The sequence below is a fragment of the Phyllostomus discolor genome, chromosome 2 (genome assembly GCF_004126475.2).
Source record: "Phyllostomus discolor isolate MPI-MPIP mPhyDis1 chromosome 2, mPhyDis1.pri.v3, whole genome shotgun sequence".
Classification (NCBI taxonomy): Eukaryota; Metazoa; Chordata; class Mammalia; order Chiroptera; family Phyllostomidae; genus Phyllostomus; species Phyllostomus discolor.
This window is the reverse complement of record NC_040904.2, coordinates 12,937,000-12,959,187: the sequence shown is the minus strand read 5'-3', so window position 1 is coordinate 12,959,187 and position 22,188 is coordinate 12,937,000. Positions and strand designations below refer to the sequence as shown.

Here is a 22,188-nt window from a genome sequence, read left to right as displayed (position 1 = left end):
CTAAGACCAGGGTCAAGAGGGTCAGGGAGAGGAACACGTGGGAGAAAGTCGGTCAGGCATTTAGCACAGTGCCTGTGCCAAAGAGATGTTCAACAACTCTTAGCCACTTAGGATGGCTGTTTGTGTATGGTGTTTTTAAAAGTATAGGTGTTTTAAATTATTTCTTAAAAAATAAACATCCTGCCCTGGCTGGTGTAGCTCAGTGGTTTGAGCGCGGGCTGTGAACCAAAGCGTCGCAGGTTCGATTCCCTGTCAGGGCACATGCCTGGGTTGCAGGCCATGACCCTCAGCAACCGCACATTGATGTTTCTCTCTCTCTCTCTCTTTCTCCCTCCCTTCCCTCTCTAAAAATAAATAAATAAATGATCTTAAAAAAATAAACATCCTACTAAGAGAAAAAATAAAGTTCACAATTCTGAAATGTTATTTGATATGAGAGAAAAATTCAGTGTTTGCAGTGCATGCTAAACAGTGATGACTTCGGGTTTAGAAGGAATTGGCATCCTTAGGAACCTAATGGCATAATCGTGCTAACAAAAAATAGGCTTTTGCTCATGAATGTCGATTGTTTTTGAATTTCCATGTATGCATAACCCTTTAGACTCTTTAGTTTTACAATGAGTAAAAATTTATCTTTAAAAAGATTGATGAACCAGGTAGATTATGTTGCTTGCTCTATCTAATTTAATACCAAAATTTGGATACTAGACAGACTTAGGGGGTGGTAAGAAGATTTGAAGCAATAGTTCCATAGTCCTTTAAGACAGAGAAAATATCACTTGTCCGTGCCACAGTGAAGGAGGGATGGTAGAAATTATAGAGCCTCAAGTTTCCTTAAGACCTGGCTGGGTTCTATGGCTGTTATGAGAATATATAAATGAAATGGACAATAGTTTCCAACTCTAAAACATTACATGCAGTACATACTTTAACCTAGTTTACAGTTTACATTTATTATGCTCACTGAAACCACAAAGCCAATGTTTAATTTTACAGTTTGAAATCACACGTAGGGAAATGCTTTACAAAGTAGGATATTGTTCCTCCATGAAAAATATTACAGTACAGGCCCCAAATGACTCAGTTCAAGTGATTTACCTGACTAACAGAGCTGCGCTGGAATGAGGGCTGTAAGACACAGTAATGCTTTCAGTAGTGGATTTCAGTTTGAAATTCGCCAAAACTGAAGAGACATTTTCAATGAGACCCATTTTAGTTTTCCAAAAAGTTTCGGTTCCTCAACTGGTTTGCATTTACTGAGCGACGCCATCACTTCTGAAAATCTGGAGTAATGAGCAGCTTGCATTTTACTACTTATATATAATATGCAAATCTTCAAAGGTTTACTATGTCTCGAAAGCACCATTCAAGACTTAAAAATCTCGGTTCTACCTGCATAGATCTATGACCTGAATTTACTCACAGACTCTAATGCAGAGATCAAATGTCAGTGTCACTGCTCCCATCAAATCGAACATAGTTCTGCAATCTGCTTAGTTGTCTGGAGTCTACTTCCAAAACGTGCATGATCTTCTCTGACAAATATGTGATACTCAAATGTGAGCAGTATCTACCAGTTCCTACATTTACATCATGCCCGAGTGTACAATGCAAAAACATCTCCCAGGGACAATAGCTGTTTCCTAATCAAAAGTCTAGTCTCACAGAGTCAACACACTACTATTCTCAATACGCTCTCAGCCTGGGGTGAAGTGGTTCGAGGATGTTGTAAATTGTTAAAGTGGGGACTGAGCTATGCTAGCCCAGTGTTTACTATGGACATAAAATGTTGCAAAGCTTAAACAAAGTCGGGCAACATATAAACAGGAGCTTGTGTGCGTATAAGACGCAAACAAATTTGTTTAAAAGGAATGTTTGACGAGAATGCCGATGTCTGAGTAAGTGTCGAGACATGACGCGTCTAAAAGTCTGCTGCCCCAGCCTGACTCTCTTCGAGTGTTGACGTCACCTGAAACATCCTCATAGGGGATGCACCTGTCGTGTGTCACCGAACCCTGCTGAGTGGAATGACCATTAGATGCCATCTCCCTAACTTTGAGTATCGAGTTGTGACCACCCTTGACAAAAAAACACAACCAGAAAAAAAAGACCCAAAACCAAAAACCAAAACAAAAACCAAATTTAGTTCTTTCTTGAAAGTGGAAAAATCACACAGAATAAAATAGTAACTCAGAAATACTATGTTTGACTGTTGATCACTGAAGACATTAGCACCTAAATAAAAAAGTATAATTTCACCGGATGTGCCAAAGGAAAATGGAAAAAAAAAAGAGAGAATGCCCTGTGTCATTTATAAATCACAGTTTTCCTCACAGTGTTGGACCTGGATCACTTTGTGACAGTGCCTTATAGGATCTGCTTTTCCATTTGACCTACGGTGGCCCACATGGGCCAGTTGGAGCTATGGGACAAGGACCACAGGAAGCAGACTTATTGCTAGAATAAGAACAAAGTGCTAGACTGTTAGGACTGTGCATTTAACTCGGTTAGCTAACATGTCCTCCTATTCTCTCTTAAACCCAGCATCTTCTAACAACATATTCCACTATTTTTTCCCACAGTATCTTCATTGAGAGTTAGGGTATCATGGCACTAGAAGGACATTTGCCAGAATAAATGCTTTTCTGGTCTGGACGTATGTCCATTTCCGGTTTTTCTTTCACTGATGCGTGCATGGGTTTTACTTCAATATGTTTCCATATTGACCAGAACACAATTATGCATTATAGATGGATGTGTTTCATGATGATATAACTTGAGAAGTCATTTCTGTAGTTCCTGCTAGCAGTAAGCTATTAAGAAGGTTGCTTTTTTTTTCCCTCAGTGAACTAGTGACTTAGGTTGATCTACCTGTTAGAGAGTCTAAAGCTACAGGTTTTGGCAAATGAGAAAAATAATAGAGAAAACATCCAAGTTCGTCTTCGGGGCATCTAAACGATAGATCGCCTTGACACTGCACTCAGCTCTATTACAGCGTTGGGTGACCATTTCTGTACTCATGGTTATTCATTTATTTTGCAGCTTTGAAATGTTGAAAAAATGTAAGGTGTTTTTGTGGTCTCAAGTTTAATTATAAATGGAGTGGTAATATTTACCAGTCAAGCCAATGAGATTTCACCCTCAGCCATGAACTAGGAGCCCAATTTGGTCATTGTTACATTCAGTCTTGTTTCACAAATGGTGAACTCTAAGTCATAGCACAAGTCCTGGGCTTCTTTGAAGTTGGCTGTTGTCCTCATAGAAACCATGACAATGACCTTGATAATAAGGAAGGAGTCTATGGGAGAAGCGTTTGAGCCGGAGGTTAATCTGGTCAGTTGTGTGTCCAAGGGTGCTTTGCCTTATTGCTGCGACCAGATGGTGAAATCATAGTCAGGGCCAGGCTAATGTGATCAGAGGGGTCCCTCCCTGTCTCAGGTCCTACTATCCCCCCATGAGAGACACTGGTAGAAGTAAGAAGTCACCCTTCATCAGTGGAGACCCCATGTTTGTAGAAACAGTTATGACCACCGACACTGGAATCACTGACACCCAATTCGTTTGCTTTCATCTACAGAACCCTGCAGACACTAAAGACTAAGGGGTATTAATTCTCAAGGAGTGTTTCTAGAGCAGCCAAAGACAATATTTGGTTTTATTATCATGGATATCACTTGCAGTTTTCACATACTCCATCAACAGCTCTTTGTCCAAGTGTATCAGTGAAAGGAACAGACCTGATTCTCAACTGTGCCTGAGCTTCCACGGACTGCCAGGCTCTCCGTGTGCCCAGGCTTAAGACTTGGACCACAGTTGTCTGAATAAGTGCTTTTCTTATCTGTCTTATCTGTGACTTGAAAAAATTAGGATTAATGGGTACTAATAGTCATGAAAGATTAAGTTAAATGCTTCCTCAGAAAGGGAAACTACAGGATCAGAACAAGGATACATGAGGAATATGTACATATATGTCTGTTTCACACAGAAAGCTTTTTGTAAAAAAAAATACAAAAGCAAACAGTGCTATATATCATGTAAACTCACAAAGTGTACTTTATCCACAAACACGAAGCATAAATTAAAAAGGAGGACAACAGCAAAACATTTTAAATATAGAATTTGCACATATTTTTGTTAAATAAGAATAAATAGCTTTATCACACAAGTTCACATACCAGTTGCAAAAGACAATAAATTATTTTTTTTTCAGTGCTGCAACTTTTTGTTTGTGATTAATCCCGTAATTCTTAGTTTAATGAAATAAAACTGTTTCCACAGGAAGGCAAAGTAAATTGAATTTGTTGCATAAATTACAACAATGCCCCTAAGTCCCTAAACAACAAAGCAGAACTTAATTTCTTTGATCTTTTCTCTTCTAGAAGAAGTAAGTGCTATTTTGGGGGGCTTCCATTGTATTTAATTAAACTTAACCTGGAGTGTTTAGTTTTGTGAGATTAAATTCTTACTAACCTGAGCATGAATCCTAGACTTTTTATTCAAGGTGCAACTATGTAAAGGTAGAAGGAATAGTCCAAAATCAAGCTGGACTGAATTACATTGTGTTATAGAGGATTTTTCCTTTGCTTATCATTCTTTATATTTACATCAGTTTCTCTGAATTTCAGTTTCCAGTCTATATCACTTTTCTCAGGAGTTTAGACATACATTCCTTAGTCAATCTATTGATACTCATACAAAAATAAAAAACACCCAAAAACTAAAGAAAATTCTTTAAAAGCACGGAATAGTGGTTTATTCATTATAAGCTCTCTAGGATTGTTCCAATGCAAAGGGTAAAACTTCATTATTTGGGGGGAAATGAATCATTGATAAATCATATTAAAAATCTATGAATCAAGCATAGAGAAGCAGAATAGGAGACCATCATGTTTGCTCTTTAATTATCTTTTAATGTTGCCTTCAATATATCCACAAGAGATAAAATAAAACTTGGTCATAATTGGATTACTTGATTAAATTATTTTGAAAATTGGAAAAGATAATGTTGGCCTCCCTAATAATTCTCTCTGCATAGTCAAATTATCAGTTGTAATTTTAATTTTTTCTTGACCAATGTGATTAGCTCTGTCCCCAGCCCTGATACCTGGTTCACCTCCATCAAGAGTAGGTTACCAGTCTTGTACAGACTTCGTTTTGCTAACTGATAATTTATTGAGAAAAAAATGACCACCTCTCCAGCAAAGTCAGTGTGTAAAAATCCAAAAGATGATTATCAGTTTCGTAAAATAATTATTTGTTTTACCAAGTAATTTCTTAAGAAAATACTTAAAACAGTGAGACATCCATTCTCCTGGCCCACTGAAATGAATGTGATATAGCAAGATGAATTACATAGTTCTTTTATATTAAAAATATCTCATAATAAAAATAAACTCTCATGAGCTTAAGGGAACTCAAACAATGGTCCCCTAACATTCTTATATGCAAATCTTTACAATAGGCACATTTGGTATGATTATTATACAATTTTATAAAAACAATTAGCTTTGCGGTGTTTCACAAAGGAAAAGAAATCCCAATGAAACAAAACACCTTATATTTTCTGAACTGTGGGGTGAAGGCATACAGTTTACTGTCTAAAAAGAGATTTTTAGGCATATAATTGCACAAATTTTCTATGCCTAACTATTCAAACTTACAACCTACTTAAACAGACTATGGAAATAAAGGTAACAAACTTCTCAAAAATCATCATATTCCATCGCTCAAACACTTACTGGTACAACCAAATGCTTTCTACTTGGGAAAAATCTTAAGTGCACTATCAGTGTACTTGGATAGCTTTTTAACGCAAGGAATTATTATTGCCTGTATGGTGTGGAAACAGTCTTATGAATAACCTTTTTTTTGCACTAACCACATTAACAATAATCACTTCTAGAAGTGGCTAACTACCAAATGGTCTCTAATACTCTCATTACACTAAGTTGACAAGAAGTAGAAAACCTTGTAGGTCTTACAGAACCCTTTAACAAAACAAACAAACAAGCGAAAACAAACACATTTTAAAGGCTTGCTGGTAAGAGGTGTACCAGTATTGAGAGTGTTGAACGTGACTGGAAAACTCTTTGCTGTGTGTATTACACGTTGTAAGATATCAGATGAGAGTCATAGAATGGGAAAGCGACCGTGAAAATAGAAATGGAAAAATGCAGTGAAGTATGATATTTTTTTCCTTTTAAATTTCAACACAAGGAAAGTAATTGTTAGACTTTTGAACACCAACAACGCACACACACGCAAACACTAATTCTACGACCTAGTAATGCATTAATTTGGCTGGCTGCCTGAAAAAATGCAGGCTGTCGAATGCTACAGACCCGTGTATGTATTTAAATGTCGAGATACACTGAGATCCTTTTCCTTTTCAAAACTTCTCAGAAGATGCTTGCTGTCAAAATGGTTTTTGACTAAAATTTTATCTCCTGTTGTCTGAAAGTTTACTAAGTGTTATTAATAACAGCAGCAAGATCTTAATTTTCCAGTAAAACATCCACAGCTCTTTCCAGAAACTGGAAGGAGTTGAAATAGCTGCAGACCTACTTTGGTCAAACACTTTTTTTTTATAGAAATATATGTATATATATATACACATAGATATTTTTAATAGAACCAAGTGATATAAAGTGACATACCAAGGGAGAATGTATTTACAAACAGTAAAAAGAAGCTACTGTGTATTGTGGGTGAAAATGGTTACAATGCCTTTGAAGACATTCTGTAAGAGGTAGGTGACAAGAGGGAGACGGTTGTTCTTCCGTTGTCAAATGTCGCCTGATTCTACATTCATCAGTGTTTTCCATTCTCGTAGGCCCAGGGGATGTTTGCAAACTCCCAGGTTCTTCCATATTGCAGGGTCGCCACTGTCACATGGAATAGTGCACTTCTTCATTTGGTCTTGGAGAGCAGATTCTGCCCATAATTGGACTCCTGTTGACAATGACACTGAAGGGTGACTTTCTGTGCTGTATAGGTGGACCTCCTGTTCAGCACGACTGATCAGTGATCCATCATCCAGTTATCTCTGTGTCAGAGCATAACCACAGGCTAACATTTCTTTAGCAAACATTGCTTAAAGGCAGAAGGCCTCTGAGAGAGAAGACATCCCTTGGCTAACTTCCGGTTTCCGTCCTGGCACTGCACCGTCCGGGTGTGCCAGCCTGTGTCACAGGACCTGGAGCAGGCAAGCCACGGGCCCGTCACCCACTGCAGTTGTGTGGTGTGTGATCCCACTTTATTGCTGCCGTGGCTGGTGACTGAGTTTGCTTTCTGAGTGGACTTCTTGGGAACAAAAAAACTGTAACGGACATCTAGTGCTTTAGTTGGGTCTGTTGCAAGGATCTGCACTATTAGAATTTCCTTCGTGGCGGAGTAGCCCATCCCATGCAGGAAGTCATCTCTGTGGCTCCAGCCGCTGTAGTTCATGACTGTTCCGTTGATGTCAATGATTGTTTCCGAGGTGGAGATCATGTACTTTCCATTGATAAGGTACTCACCGTTCTTCTTCTTCAAGGCTAAGTAGGCAGTGAATCTAGTCTGGTCTTTGGCTTTGAACTGTCGGACTTTTATGTGGGTTGCCCCTTCTGGGATCCTCACAACATCAGTGTAACCCTTACTAGAAGCAGGAATGTCCATGGGGCATAGAGAGAGAGAGAGAGAGAGAGAGAGAGGGAGAGAGAAAGAGAGAAAAGAGAAAAATCAGTAAATACTTAATAACTGGATAAACCAATAAAAATTCTCTAAAAGTCTTACTTGATTTTAATACAAAGTTTCAGTATATTTAAGAGATTACCTTAAAATTGGCTTTAAAAAATTATCTTCTTAAAAATTATTTTTTTCTTAAAAATAAAACTGCAGTTAGACTAGCATATTATATGCATTTTATTATGGTGTTCAAAATCAGGATAATGTTAGCAACCTGCCTTTGTTTTAAAAATTTCTACTAACTTCATTTAAAGACTTACAAAACATTACTCATCCTTATTAAATCCTATTATCTTTACAAAACTACGTTCATCTGGCACAAGCTGGCATAAACATAAACACAAACAACAGAAATCTGTCCTCGGTCTCACAGAAATTTTTAAATTCATGTCCCTCAAACTTGTTTGCCTGTTAGAATCACGTAGGGAACTTTAGTGAATCCCCAGGCCCCAGCCCAGGGATTTAAACCCCTGACTTTCAGGACAGGGTGTAGATAGCTATGTTCCCGGAGCTCCTCCTCGTTCCCAATGTGCAGACTCCTTCGGGAACCACGGACTTAATCAGGCTGGTGGACTGGAGACAGAGTCTACTCTACGCTTCCACGTCTACTAGAACTCTGGAGCTCCTGGCAGGACACTAAATGGAACGTAAAATTCTGTGACTGGGTAACCAGCCCTTACCAGTATCAACAATAGAAAAAAAAAAAGAAGAATCTTTAATGCCTCAGCAAATTTCCCCAAATGCTTAGTGTCTGTGAAACATTATGATAGATTGAGTGAGGCTTTAATGTAGGTGACAAGTAAGATAGGTCTCCAGCCAGAGAACTTATACACATGACCCATGGACAGGAACAATGGTGGGGGGATGGCTTGAGGGAGTCTGGGGTGATGGGTGGAAGGGGGCAAAGGGGAAAAATCAGGATAAGTATAATAGCATAATCAATTAAATATAATTAAAAAAATAAAGATCCATCACTGGCTGAGGAAAGTGGGCAAAGGCATAAATATTTCTAAAATCCATAAGCTTGTGGCAAATGCTAAGAAAGAAACACTAATTAAGCAGCAAGGGACTATACCAGAGAGAAGTAGTCATCTATTGCCAAAATCTTTGCTTCTATAAGTAATTTCATAGTAAATAATCCTTTTGTTTTACTGTCTTAGTTATTTAAATAGAAATAAGTAAATTGTGCAGTTTGACTGATGCATATATATAATTTAATTACTTACTTTCAAATTCACACCCAAGTTTAGAGGTTTGGGGCAACTGACTCATACACTAAAAATCCACCTGTGTTTCCCTCACTCGAGCCTTTTCCTTGAATTAGAGAGGAGGCTCCCCTCCCCAGGGAAGCCCTGTTTCTCGGGCATCTGGTCTACCCTGATTGCCTGACAGGGGTTGGAGCTTCCTGCTATGTTGAAGATGCAATGTTGACAATGCTGCTGATCCGCTCAACTCAATCCATTATTTTCCACTGTTTTTACTGCTGTGATACACTTTGGATTGCACTACATTACAGGGCTTTCTTCTGAAGTATCTGCTATCAAGAGATAATATGCAGTCCTACTGGCGGGGATATAGTAAAACATTTGAACAAGTCCTCTCCAGCACTAATATAATGGTAGTGCTGGGCTTAGAAACCAGGCCTCCTGACTCCAAATTGGTGCTCCTTTCACCATATTGCCATACCTATAACCCTTACCTCTGCCATTCATATTTTATTAACAGCTAAATGAAAATAAGTTCTGGTTACATTCAGAGTTGAAATGATCCCAAACAGAGAATGCAAAGAAGATAAAGGAGGGAGGTGATGGGATTAGGTAGGAGAGCTTTTTTCCCTCCTGTTGTCTATAGCCTGCATCACATTTGTGAGAATCACAGTCGACTGTCAGCATTGCAGCAGGCTTCCAAACTAAGCTCCCAAGACAAGTATAAGCATCTGTGCATTGATTTCTTCGTGCCTTAGTAAAATACAGGTATTGTTGTACTCATTAGTTTTCTTTACACTGTGCTGGGCATCACGTACACGGTGGACATGAAGCTGCTTCTCTGGCTACTGTGAATGAGTGCAGTTGTTTTCATATAACTATTTGGAAGTATGGCTGGCAGGATAAGGGGCTCTTGTTTGGTTCAGGGTTATGTCCACAACACTATCAGTGCCTGTCACGGGGGAAACACATTCATTCCTGCATAGGAAGCACAATGGCATTCTGGTGGGGGGCAATCAGATCCCTGGCTCCTCCCCCCAAATGAAATATGTGACAATATCTGTTGGTAAGAGCTGTGAAGAACCACAGAGCAGCATAAGCAGGTAGAGAGTAATGACCGGGATGGGGGTTTACATCCAGGGTGGCCACTACCTGGAGTAGTAACACTTGACAGTCACCTGAAGGACTTCTAGAAGCAGCCTGGCTTATTCTTTGGGGAAATAGGTTCCAAGCAGAGGACACAGGGCTCGTGCACTGGGTTGCCACATTTAAGAATCTTCAGGAAGCCCAGTATGGGTGGAGCAGAGCCAGAGAAAAGGGTGGTACAGAAGAGACACAGAACATGGCAGGGTCCAAAGCTTTTAGCACCTTGCACGTTACAAAACAGTGAGATGGAAGCTGTAGGAGGCTGTTGAGCCAGGGAATGTCATGATCTCGGACAGGTAATACATGATGGTTCTCCCTGCTCTGTGAAGTAGAGGCATGGAGGGCATGGTCCTGGAGACCTTTGGGAAGACTGCTGGCTTGGTCCCGGTAAGAGGGGACGCTCACTGGGCTGGGTTTGCAGTGATCTTGGTGGTGCTGAGGGGCAGCCAAATGCTGAGCATATGTTGGCAGTAAGACTGACAGGACATGCTAGTGGAAAAAACTGTGAGAGAAAACGAGGAGCAAAGATGACTTCAAACTTTTGGACCTGCGCCATGGAAGGACTGAGTGGATGGACACTTACTGACACGCGGAAAATTGAGAGAGGAGTGAATTCAGAGGAGCGTCTTATTTCTGGAGAAGTTTGAACCTGGTGATGTATTTTAATATGCATTACCTCACTTGATTCTCAAAGCAATATTAATTTTAAAGATGAATTAATATCATCATCATCCTACTGTCAAGAATTCTGATAGTAAAGAAATTAAGTGACTGTTCAAGAGTAAATGGCTCTTGAATTTGCTAAGCCAGAGCTTGACTCCAAATGTTCCTTTTTATAAGCCACATAAGTCAAGGTGATTTATTTGGGGTACTTAAACAGGCCATCTGCATCACATAATATAATGCTGGTCAGATCAGCCTGGGAGTGGTGATGCCGCCTTCCACTTGTTGACATCATGAGCTCATCTTTTCGTGTGATGTCAAATACTCAGATATTCAGAAAGCTTAACACAAAAAGCTCAATACAAAAAGCTTAAAATGCTAAACTTAGCATTTGAAAGTAGTTTATAAGTTTATGTGGGAAAATATATAACATACAATATATAAGGTATTATCTTGTAAAAGTAATTTTATTTCTCTTTAGTTCCTGAATCCCTTTCCTTTCTTCCTTCCTCCCCTCCCTTCCTTCCTTCCTCCCTTCTTTCCTTCCTTTTTCTTTCTTTTTAAAAAATGGTCTGTGCATCCTATGACCCTAAGTTAAGTTTTACATAACTGGCATTCACCATTCATGTAAAATTGGGTAAATCCTAAATTTTCAGAGACCTAGTTCCTCCATCTGTAAAACAAAAGTTAGACTTGATCATTTTTGAGGTGCCTTGCACCATTGAAATATATAAAAATGCAGGACATAATTGGACTTGTAGGGTTTTCTACTTTGATGACCAAACACAATTAGATGAATAATTACTACATCACTAGCAAACAGGACTAGCAATGCACATTTTAATTCAGAGTAGATTCTGCAACAATACACATTTTCATCATGTCAAAGGTAATTTTTTACATGACCATGGCAGGCAATTTTAAAACTAAATCCTTATCATTACTTCGGTGTGCCTGTTCCTCCCCAGTTAGAGAAACATGGAACAGACGTGAAGACAGCAGGTGCGCCTCACCGATCGATCACACTCAGTGAGCAAGAACACCGATCCTGCGTCCAGCAGACTCTTTAGCCGAGTCAGCCATCCTCGTGGAGAGCGTCATGTCCTATGCAAGAAATCGGTACCTTAAACACTTACGTGTTCAAAGTAAGAGTGTAATCTAGGACCATGAAAAGAAGCAGGGAAGACATTACTCTTTATAGAGTGGATTCAAACCAAGGTAGTTAAAGGGGGACTCTTGTCTCTACCACAGCAATTAACTTAGAGTTTTCACGGAGAAATGTTTTCTCAAGAACCACGCAGCCCCGTGGGAATTTGTTTGTAAGAAGAAAAAAAGCAAAGTACGTAAGATGGAAACCAGCCATCCTTTCTAAATTATGTATCAGGATGATGGACCTGCACGATACAGCTCAAATGCAATGTTTCTGCCTTTTTTTTTCAGTGTTTGTACTGCAAAGGCCGTGACCTCACGGCCCCCACAGCTCGCCTGCTTCCAGAGGCGCCACGTGTTCCCACTTGGCAACCAGAGCCTTTTGCATCTCCTCTCTTTCCCTTCTCATATTCAGAATGCATTAAAGAGGCCCCGCTGGCCCTCCTCTCACAGACAGCTTATGATGTAACATGAGTCCTCCTTTATCGATTTTGCAAGAGCTCAATGCTTTGTTCAATTCACATGCGGGCAATTGTCTTCCTCTCCATTACCTTTTTTTATTGAAGGTTCCAACAATCTTCGTGCAACTGGAGTTGTCCCCGCCGCACACGCCACACTTGTCGTACTGCAGCTTTGAGCCGATGATGCCATCACAGCCGGTACGCACACACTTCCCCCGGACGCAGACGGAATTACTGTAGGGCCTGCATTCGGTTCCATCGGTCACCTGGGTGGGAGAGACACGTCAGCTGTGGACAGTCCTTGGGTGAGGCACTTGGTTTCTTTGCTAAAAGAGCACATTCTAATTTGTGAGTTTTGAGGGTGACTGGAATAGAGAGTCCACTGAGAAATAAAGAACCCCCCCAAAAACTATAGTTTTCAGGAGTGTCTAACCGAAAAAACCTTTACGCGTTGGAAAACCTGCGACAGATCTCGGTTATACACTTTCTCTCCTGAGCTTAACTCTGAACGTGTTGGGACCCCAAAGGTGCCCCTCCACATTTCAGCATGCGCGGCACATTCCCATTGCACACTGTCGCCCATAGCATCAAGAGAAACGGTCTTAGTCCTGGCTGGGGTAGCTCAGTGGATTGGGCACGGGCTGCGAACCAAAGTGTCGCAGGTTCGATTCCCAATCAGGGTACATGCCTGGGTTGCAGGCCACAGCCCCCAGCAACCGCACATTGATGTTTCTCTCTCTCTCTCTCTCTCCCTTCCCTCTCTAAAAATAATAAATAAATAAAATCTTTAAAAAAGAGAGAGAGAGAAACGGTCTTTTCGCTTAGCCAGTGGGAGACCAGTATATGGGCCGGACTTGTCAAGATCACAGGGGATCTTTCTTTGTTCTGTAATTGTTATTACAGCGATGTATTTGTAAGTCCAACCCTGACATTCACAACAGTGTCATGGTGGGAAAGCCTTCCCTGTTGAGTCAAACTGGCAGATGCTGAAATCCAGACAAGCAAATTAGTGTAGGATAAGGAGTCTGGGGAAGTCAGAGAGAACTACTTATGGGAAGACAATCAATATATTTGAATAAAAGAATTAACATATTTTCATAAAACTAGTTATGAAACAGGATGTATATGCACTACTTGTGGGTTGTGCATGCCACTGTATATAAATAACATGCCATATACAAATAGATGTATTTTGTATTTGTATATATGTAAAACCCTGTGTGTGTGTATGCGAGTGCGTATAAATTGAAGTAGCATATACTTCAATACGTAAACAGATCTCCATATGGTTATGTTTCCAGGTGACATTTTTGTTTTTATGCCTTTGTACTATTTCTTAAAAATGAAAATGTACTCTTTTGCAATAAAAAGGTAAAGTATTTTGTAAATTATATTAGTTGGATATGAACTTATTTTTCAGTAATATGTCAGAAATATCTGAAGGCCAGTTACAGAGCTGGTTTTAAGCGTAGTAGCTGTTGTGAAGGTTGTTACAAAATAGCCACGAGGATGTAAAGTACAGCACAGGGAATATACCCAATAATATTGTAATAACTATGTATAGTGTCAGATGGGTATGAGCACTATCAGGGGAAACACTTTGTAAAGTATATGATTGTCTAACCTCTATGCTGTACACCTGAAACTAATACAAAATAACATTGAATGTAAACTGCAAGTGGAAAAGTAAATAAATAAATAAACAAAATAAATAAATAAAGTAGCATTTGTTTGCATGTCAGATAAATGGTATTATATAAATTGCTGCATAATATTGGCTGTGAGAAGCAAAGCTGAAGCAATTTAGAAAAATGTTCTCCTCTGAAAAATAAGACATGATTTTACATGCATATATTTGTGTACAACTAGAGGCTCATTGATTCATTTATACTGGGGGTGCAAGGCATTTAAAAATCTAGGTTGCAGACGATGATCTTGAAATCTATCTTCATGAATCCCTAGCAAAATTCTTAAGGAAATGACATTAAAAAGAAAAGCTTTCTTGCTTTTAGCCCTCTTTAAAAGTGTGCCTTGGAAATACCCGTTGTTCTCAGGGCTATTTTGAAGTTAAGGTCACATCTCACCTGACTTGACAGAGTTACCCTTTTCAAAAATAGCTTTTAAAACATTTACTTGCTCTGTTTACAAAAAAAATTTATTCATTGTATAAAGTTTGCAAAGATAGAAATTATAGAGATGAAAATAAAACCCTTCAAAATGCAGCCGCCCCCGGAATAATGACTGTTTACTCTGGGGCCTGTAGGCTTCCTTCTGCCACACAGCCCCGCGGAGGGCGCCCGCTGCCTCTGGCACACATCGCGCGGTGAGCTGGTTACCTTGGGAGAAAACACCACGTAGTAGCCGGTGCCCTTGGCTCTGCAGGTCAGCTTGCACACGTCCCCTGGTAGGACACCGGCATACTTGGGGACCCACTCCACAAATGTTTTGACTCCTTTTGCATCAGACTGATATCCATTTTTGGCCTCACACTGCTCATGTCGAAAAGACTTGCCTAAAAAAAAAAGGAAACATGTCACGTTATTACTGTACTGTTGTGAAACTTACACAGATTCTTGTGCATTTACATAATTTTAAGATGCTCAGTTTCTTCTTTCACAGCCCCTTTAAACACCAGTGCTGAAGAGTCTTCATGGATTCACAGAGTTGCCAACATCAATTATTTCCTTCCCACGCCCCGAATACTCAATTGTTTATAATAGTAATCTAAAAATCACTCATGTATGTGTTATTGATTTTCACACTGGTGGAACTATGCAGTGCAAGAGTAACAGGCTATTTCAACAGCCTGCCTGATGTATGGCCACTAGAATAGAAATTGCACGTGACGCACGGCGTTTGCGGGCACTCAGGGGCAGCGTACCGCTAGCGGGGCAGGGCGTCACGCTGCAGGAACGGTAGATGGCCCTCTTTCCCGTGCAGTAGCGGCCACTGTTTCTGGGCGCCGGGTTATTGCAGTGACGATAGGCAAACTGCACTCCTCCTCCACAGGAGCGAGAACACTGGCCCCAGGACCCCCAGGACCCCCAGTTGCCATGGCTTGAGGTCTGAAATGGAAAACAGAATACATTTTCACTCAGATGGGAGGAAACAATACAAAAGGCACACCTGGAAAACACATGCATTCCATGACAATGGAAACCTCATGACAGAGTCAAGTTTTCAGTGAATTTAGCCTGGTTATAGGTATTGCAGGTTCTGGAATTACAGTGTGCTTCTGATTCTCAGCAACTCATCTTTTCTGCTTCCCCCCTCCCCTGCATTAGAGGTTCTGAATGCTTCACCCTAAGTATTTAGCACACTGCAAGGATTGCCTCCTGGTTTCTCTGGGCCATTTTAACTCAGGTATTCTGACATTGCACCCTTCTGTTAATCACCACTGAGCCCTGGTTAACTTTTGGTCCACTCTGATCTTGCATCTTTAACATATTATGCTAAAGGTTTTGCATGATACCAGGCATCAGTTCATTGTACTTGTATCATTTGTCCCACTTTAGCACGAAAGTTCCGCAGCGCCTTTGTTGACGTCACACATCCTGTTTGTGAAATGCCCTCTGCCACCTGCATACACGTATTAGACCTGAGGTTAGTTTAATTTCTAATTAGATTAGGGTCTCAGCCCCTAGGGAGAAAATGTAACAGATACTGAGGTGCACCCGCACCACATGCACACGCACCACGTGCCCTGTTTTGACACCCCAGGTCCATCACTCTGCAAACATTGCGGCAGGCAGCTGAGACTCCACGAGGGAGAATGTTGTGAACTCCTTTGCCAAGGTGACGTCTGCAGAAGGCTGGCAGGCTGCCCTTGCCAGGGTGTCTGAGAAGCTACTGGCCTTTGAAGATAACAGGCAATGCGCACGTGGCAACATCTTTCTAGGGACTTTGAAAATCTTATGAGTAAAAATAAACAGAAGCTCTGTGTGGGCTGTAAAAAGTAAGGTGGCGGTTGTGGACATGGAAGTGGAGTATAGGGGGAGGGTGGGGGTGTTTCCCTGTGCAGGCGGTACGTTACTTCAGCTCCTAAGGTTGGAGGAACTTGCTATGCGGTGGGTACCATGACCATTTTGGAGCTCACTGAGCATCTGTGAGAACCTAGTGTCAGGTCTGCTGCTGTTTCCTTAATGAATCCAAACAATGTGTTCTGTTAACTCTGGTAAGACAAGCTTGGAAGAAAACTTCCAAGGAGTGGGCCCTACGTGGAGTCTCAAGTAGACAGAATCTGGGAAGAGTTCCTGTGGTCTGCATTTCCTCCGTGTTTTGATGACTGGAAATGGCTCCTGTGGTTAAGGGAGGAAACAGTAAATAGATCTCTCGGGAAAAAAATGTTTGAACTAGGAAACAAAGCCTTCAGGTGACTGTCCCCACACGTCACAGGGATGCACTTCAGGTCTCAGGTCTCCAGGTGTTGTGTGACAGGAAAATCACTTACCGAATAGTATTTTTTCTTGGTTTTGTCCACGCACTTGCCCTGCAGGCAAATCCTCCCTTTCCCACAGGGCGTCCCCTCCACGGCTGGCAGCTTCTTGGTCAGACACACCATCTGGCCCTGGCGCACCACGGCGCACCATAGGCGGGCGCAGACATCCATGCCCGGGCACACGGAGTACTCGGGGCCGAAGGTCAGGTTGCACTGCTGGGTGGCATCGTAGGTCTGTCCCGGGAGCTCCTCGGGGCCCAGAATCTGCTTGCGAGGCAGGTCCAGCAAACAGTTACCTGAAAGAATAACCGAGATTGAGCACTGTTCCGTGTTAGAGTGCAGACCACTAAGATCGTGGCTGTTAAAGTGACGCCGTCCAGCTGGTGTTGAAACAAGACGCACCCACAGATCTGCAGTGGGAGGCCCCAGAGAGGGGAGTATGGCAGGGAGGGGCGAGAGCAAGGCTGGGTGCCTCTGTGAGCTCACCCACACCCTCCAAGATTTTCAGCGGGTAACATATTAGCTCAGGGGTACCTGGAATGATGGCAGTGGTGTGACGGAAGGAAAGCGTTTTGCAACATTTAGTTTGTGAAAACAGACATGGCGCTGAGGGACTAAAAGAAATTGGGACAGGCCTGGAGGAAATAAAATAATGGATGTAACAACAAGAACAGCAACAACAGTTAAGCATTTACCATGCCGAGACACAGTGTCTGTCCTTGGCGCTCTGTTTATACTCCACTTTCCACTTCCTACTTACAAGGTGATGCCTCATCTATCCTTGCAGCTCACTGGAAGCAGTGACAGTGGATATGATGCCCACACATTCGGTTAGCACCTATGACGTGCTAACAAACATACTGGGTGTTGGGAAAGCAAAAACATTACCCAAATCCACCCCTCAAGGCCTCCCAATAGAGGGAAAGAAATAGACTGAATAAAGTATTTCTCCTAGACTGATAAGAATCGTAATAAAGAGCTCTCAAGGGTCACAGAACAGGAGGAGTGGAAGAAGAAGAGAATCTTTGGGTGAGGCTCATCTTCTTACTCTTCTCCTCCTTTTTCACCCCATGGTGTCAGCTTTTTGATGTAATTACTATCTGTTGGGTGTTTGGAGTGTGTCTGCCCCCCACGAGCTGCTGTCCTCGTTGCCGGGTAATATGGGGCGTGTATAGTGAGCAATAGGAGTTGGCACTTCAGGGAAATGATGCGGTTCCGGAAGCTGGAATGTGCCTCACCTCTCCACAAAAAGCCCCCCCAAAGAACCCCTGCTCAGTGAGTTAATATCACTAATTTTCTCCCATCCTATGGGACCGTGTATCCTGCCCAACACTCTGTAGTTTTTTGTTTATTTGATTTTAGGATTTACGTGCTGATTATTAAGACTTCTAAAAATAACAAATGTTTCTTACATACTTACACTATTCTCAGTTATTTAAACATACTAGTTTATTTAATCCTCATGAGAACTCTGCTGAACAGATTTCTATTGTTTTCTTCATTTTACACGGAAGGAAACGGAGGAACACAAAGATAGATCACTTACCTAAGGCCACACAGCAATGAGAGTTTTATGCTCAGAGCCCGCCCTCCTCACCATTCATCATCTTTACCTCTGCTTAGCATGTGGACTGCTTTCTTGTTTTATTGAAGAGCAAGATGTAGGCCCTGGCTGGCGTAGCTCAGTGGATTGAGCGCGGGCTGCGAACCAAAGTGTCGCAGGTTCATTCCCAGCCAGGGGACACGCCTGGGTTGCAGGCCGTGACCCCCAGCAACTGCACATTGATGTTTCTCTCTCTCTCCCTCTATCTCCCTCCCTTCCCTCTCTAAAAATAAATAAATAAAATCTTTAAAAAAAAAAGAAAGAAAAGCAAGATGTGTAGGGATGGTTGAAATGGTGGGTATCACGCCTGGTGGTAGAAACACCAAGCCTAAAGTCTGATTCCAGCAAAATACTACAGGGCTCAGTGTTCTTGGCCAAGGTAGTTAACCTCTCCCTAATTTATTTTCAAGCTCTGTGAAATGTTTCTCTTGTCCCTGTGATACTGTAAAGGGAAAATTAGCTAAGGAAGTTATAAGACGCTGCCAGAAAAACATAAAACAATGCCCAGCATATTTAACAACCACCTGAAGGTTTTTGGGTTTTTCTTTTTAGTCAACGAAAGAACATCATATTTAACTCCTACTTTCTCCCAAGAAATGAACGATTCAGCACATTTTAAATATACTGCAAATGTTTTCACAACTCCTATATTCAACTTTCTTCAAAGTGAATACCTTAGAATTTGTCAATCTGGGATGGAGGCATTATATGAAAATGAATAAAGAGCAAAGTTCCTATTTAACTTCTGAGCCAGAACGTTTGAAGAGGTAAAGCTTCTTAAGGCAAGCCAGAAAAAGCATTAAAAATCAGAACCCAGCCAAAGAGAACTTTGGGAGAAAAACATCAAGTTAAAAGGAAAACATCAGCATCAAGTCAATAGGAAAGAATGATAGGAAAACCTCACTAAGCTTTGTTTGGAAGGCAGAGGAAGATAGGGCACTGTGGGACTCCTGACAGCATTATCTCCACTCCTACACAGAAAAGGGCATTGTGGCAAACAAACCAGGACACGCGGAACAGACTGCTGGTGTTACAAGGCTGTCACCAAATCTCTGAGACAGCAAGAATGCTTTCCAAGCCTTCAAAAGCACCGTTTAAAAAAATAACTTTTTCCCTTTACTAAAAAGCGCAGACCATAAGGCTGGGCAGCTGACTGTTAGCTGGGAAGTCATCACAGGTGTGGGTGCGTGTGGCAGGGGCCTACCTGGTACGTCTCCAGCCACAGTAACTCAGCACCTCTCTGTGGACCGGGAGTCACCGACATCCTTGCTACCTCCCCAGCGGATGATGAGTGAAAAGAAACGGATCGTGCAAACAATCTGAAATCAGCTTACCAAGAGGCGAGTTCAAGAGGTGGCATCTCTGTATAAAACTTGATACCAAAGTGGGAGTTTTAAAATGAATAACACATTTGCTTTGCTATTAAAAGTTTGGTATCTCAGCTGTGTGGCTTTCCCAGAGAGGTCCCCTGGAGACGACCTTTTCTTGCTTAAAATGACTCATTTCAGAATTGCCACTAATACATTACTCCAGTGTTCTCAACAGTGAGCTTTGTTGCTGCCTTCATTTCTGTTTACTCTGAAATATACAATCTATCGATTTCACCCACAGGTCAAATTCTGTCCTTTTGCGATAAAATAGGTGCAGGCGTCTCTACCAAATGGTAGACTTGTGCCACAGAGCAATAAAAGAAAATCAATTAAAAACCTTATTGTGAATCTTGCAGCATAAAATATTTAAAATCTCGGTAATAGTGGATTAGGTATAGATTTCTAAGAATTTTTAAAAACTGTGTACATTTCCAGGGAGGGGTGAAAGAGGAAATCGATCAATCTTTTAGTGTCACTCCTATTGGCCTCTAAAAGCTTCCAGTTTACTGCTGACTTTTCTCAATCTATTTTATTTCTTTTCTCAGCCACATCTTCACATCTACTTCACGTGTTCTTTCGATTCAGCCCTGTCTGAAACCCTGTCTGGGCTTCGCTGCCAACATTTGTCTGCTTGCTGCGTTCCTTCTCCCTCCTTTCTCCCTTCGTTTTGTTTTAGTATTTGGTATGTATCCACGGATGGTCTCTAAAAGAAAGACAACAGAAATGTGTGCATATCGTACATTGGTTTGTACATATTAAGTGACATGCCATGAGTAGGGTAAAAATTAAAAAGCAAATGCAGTGATTTGGGATGGACGGTTGAAGGAGAGAATGGTCTTCCCACGTCACAGGGGCACTAAGGGGCTGGGGGGTGTGCTGGGCCTCCAGGAAATGCAACAGAAAAACCTTATATATGGATGTAAGGAAGTCAGATATGTTTGTCTTTGATATTAAGGATTCATGGAAATTATTGGACTAAGGTTGGTTGCTCTTCATTCTTTTCATTTTTTCTTCACTGTTTTGAACACTGTAGTTATTTTGTTTTCCTTTTCACTATAGAGGTATAAAATTAAGCGTTGGCCCGAATAGCTGTGGCCCAGGAGAAACCAATGAACACTCCCAGTGAAACTCACTCCAAGGAGCTGACACCACTGCAAACTCACCCATGGCCCTGCCAATTCTTCTTTGAGTCTTTATGTGAATGTTTGACATTTAAAGAGAAACTGGTGCAGTATCGGCCCAGGTAACAGGTGACAGGTAAGCTACTGAGGGCACTGAGCACGCACAGACAATTGTTGCTGACCAAAAGAAATTCAAAGGTCTGTTTGTGAAACTGTTAGGAGCTTTAGGAACACTCTTTAGCAGATACAAGGCCAATGAAATCACATTAAAAATTCTGCATGGAAAAGGATGAGGCCTAGCTTTCTAACCATGTGTGTCACCATGGACTTCAAATATATGTTTTATTTGCAGACTCTAGTTAAGAGCACATTTTTGGTGAAATTCAAGATACTATCATAATGGGCTTTGAATTGATGAGGATTACCTCAAAACCTGAATGTTAAGTCTGCTAGACTTAGTGGGGTGATCGCATATTAAGGTATATGAATGTTGAATCATTATATCGTATATCTGAAATAACATAATATTGTATACCAACTACACTTAAATTTAAAAAAGCCCTAAAATATTTAAACAAATAACAGGCTAAAAGTACAGATGCACTACATATTAACAATATAACAAGAATGTTATAAACAACTTTATGCCAATAAATTTCTGATCAAGATGAAAAGAAATTGGATGTTAATGTCATATTACTAGGTTTATAGTCTATACTTAGACAGGATTTTGAGAATTGATTTTCTAAAACCATTTTATCTCCAAAATCCTGTGTTCAGTAAGTGGTTGTAAACGTAGACCTTTAAACACGCTGCAAGTTAATTTTTCAAAGCTGTTTGTCGATTTTCCTTAGCAGCCCATGTCATGGGTGCACTTGAACTCTTTCTACCTCGGCGGTGGCCTTCTCATCACGGGGTCCTGCGGCTTAGGGATACAGCGGGGGCACAGCTATCATTTCTGGCTTCAAGGTTATTGAGCGTTTAAGAAAGGAAATTCAATAACCTGCTTTCACTGCACAATTTCTCTGCCAGTGATTCTCTTTCTTTTTGAGGATCACACTCCTGGCCAGCTTGCCTGGAGCTAACTTGCATAAACACTGCAGATCATCTGCAAGTATCTTGGCCAGGCTGGCAGGGGCTGGGGGTCCCCAGGAGACGTGACTTCTCCTTTTCTGAATCACAAATCTGCAGGCACAGTCATTTCAGGGTGTGCATACTAACTTCTCAACCATAACCTAATTGCTACATATTCCTTGCTGGAACTAAATCAGGAAACACTCAGTATTAATGAATTTAAATTTGGCAGT

General features: G+C 41.1%; 1 protein-coding gene across 2 annotated transcripts in view; it reads right to left on the bottom strand.

Annotated features, from left to right (window-relative positions):
- Positions 1-2,385: 2,385 nt before the first annotated feature.
- Positions 2,386-22,188, bottom strand: part of ADAMTS5 (ADAM metallopeptidase with thrombospondin type 1 motif 5) — a 47,031-nt gene continuing 27,228 nt past the window's right edge. For both annotated transcript variants that reach the window (XM_028505224.2, XM_036017545.1), the window contains 5 exons: positions 16,800-17,083; positions 15,231-15,414; positions 14,686-14,861; positions 12,440-12,615; positions 2,386-7,636 (listed from right to left, as the gene is read on the bottom strand). In XM_028505224.2, the coding sequence (XP_028361025.1) occupies positions 7,069-7,636; positions 12,440-12,615; positions 14,686-14,861; positions 15,231-15,414; positions 16,800-17,083 (1,388 nt within the window). In that variant the 3' untranslated portion in view covers positions 2,386-7,068. The remainder of the gene's footprint in view (positions 7,637-12,439; positions 12,616-14,685; positions 14,862-15,230; positions 15,415-16,799; positions 17,084-22,188) is intronic.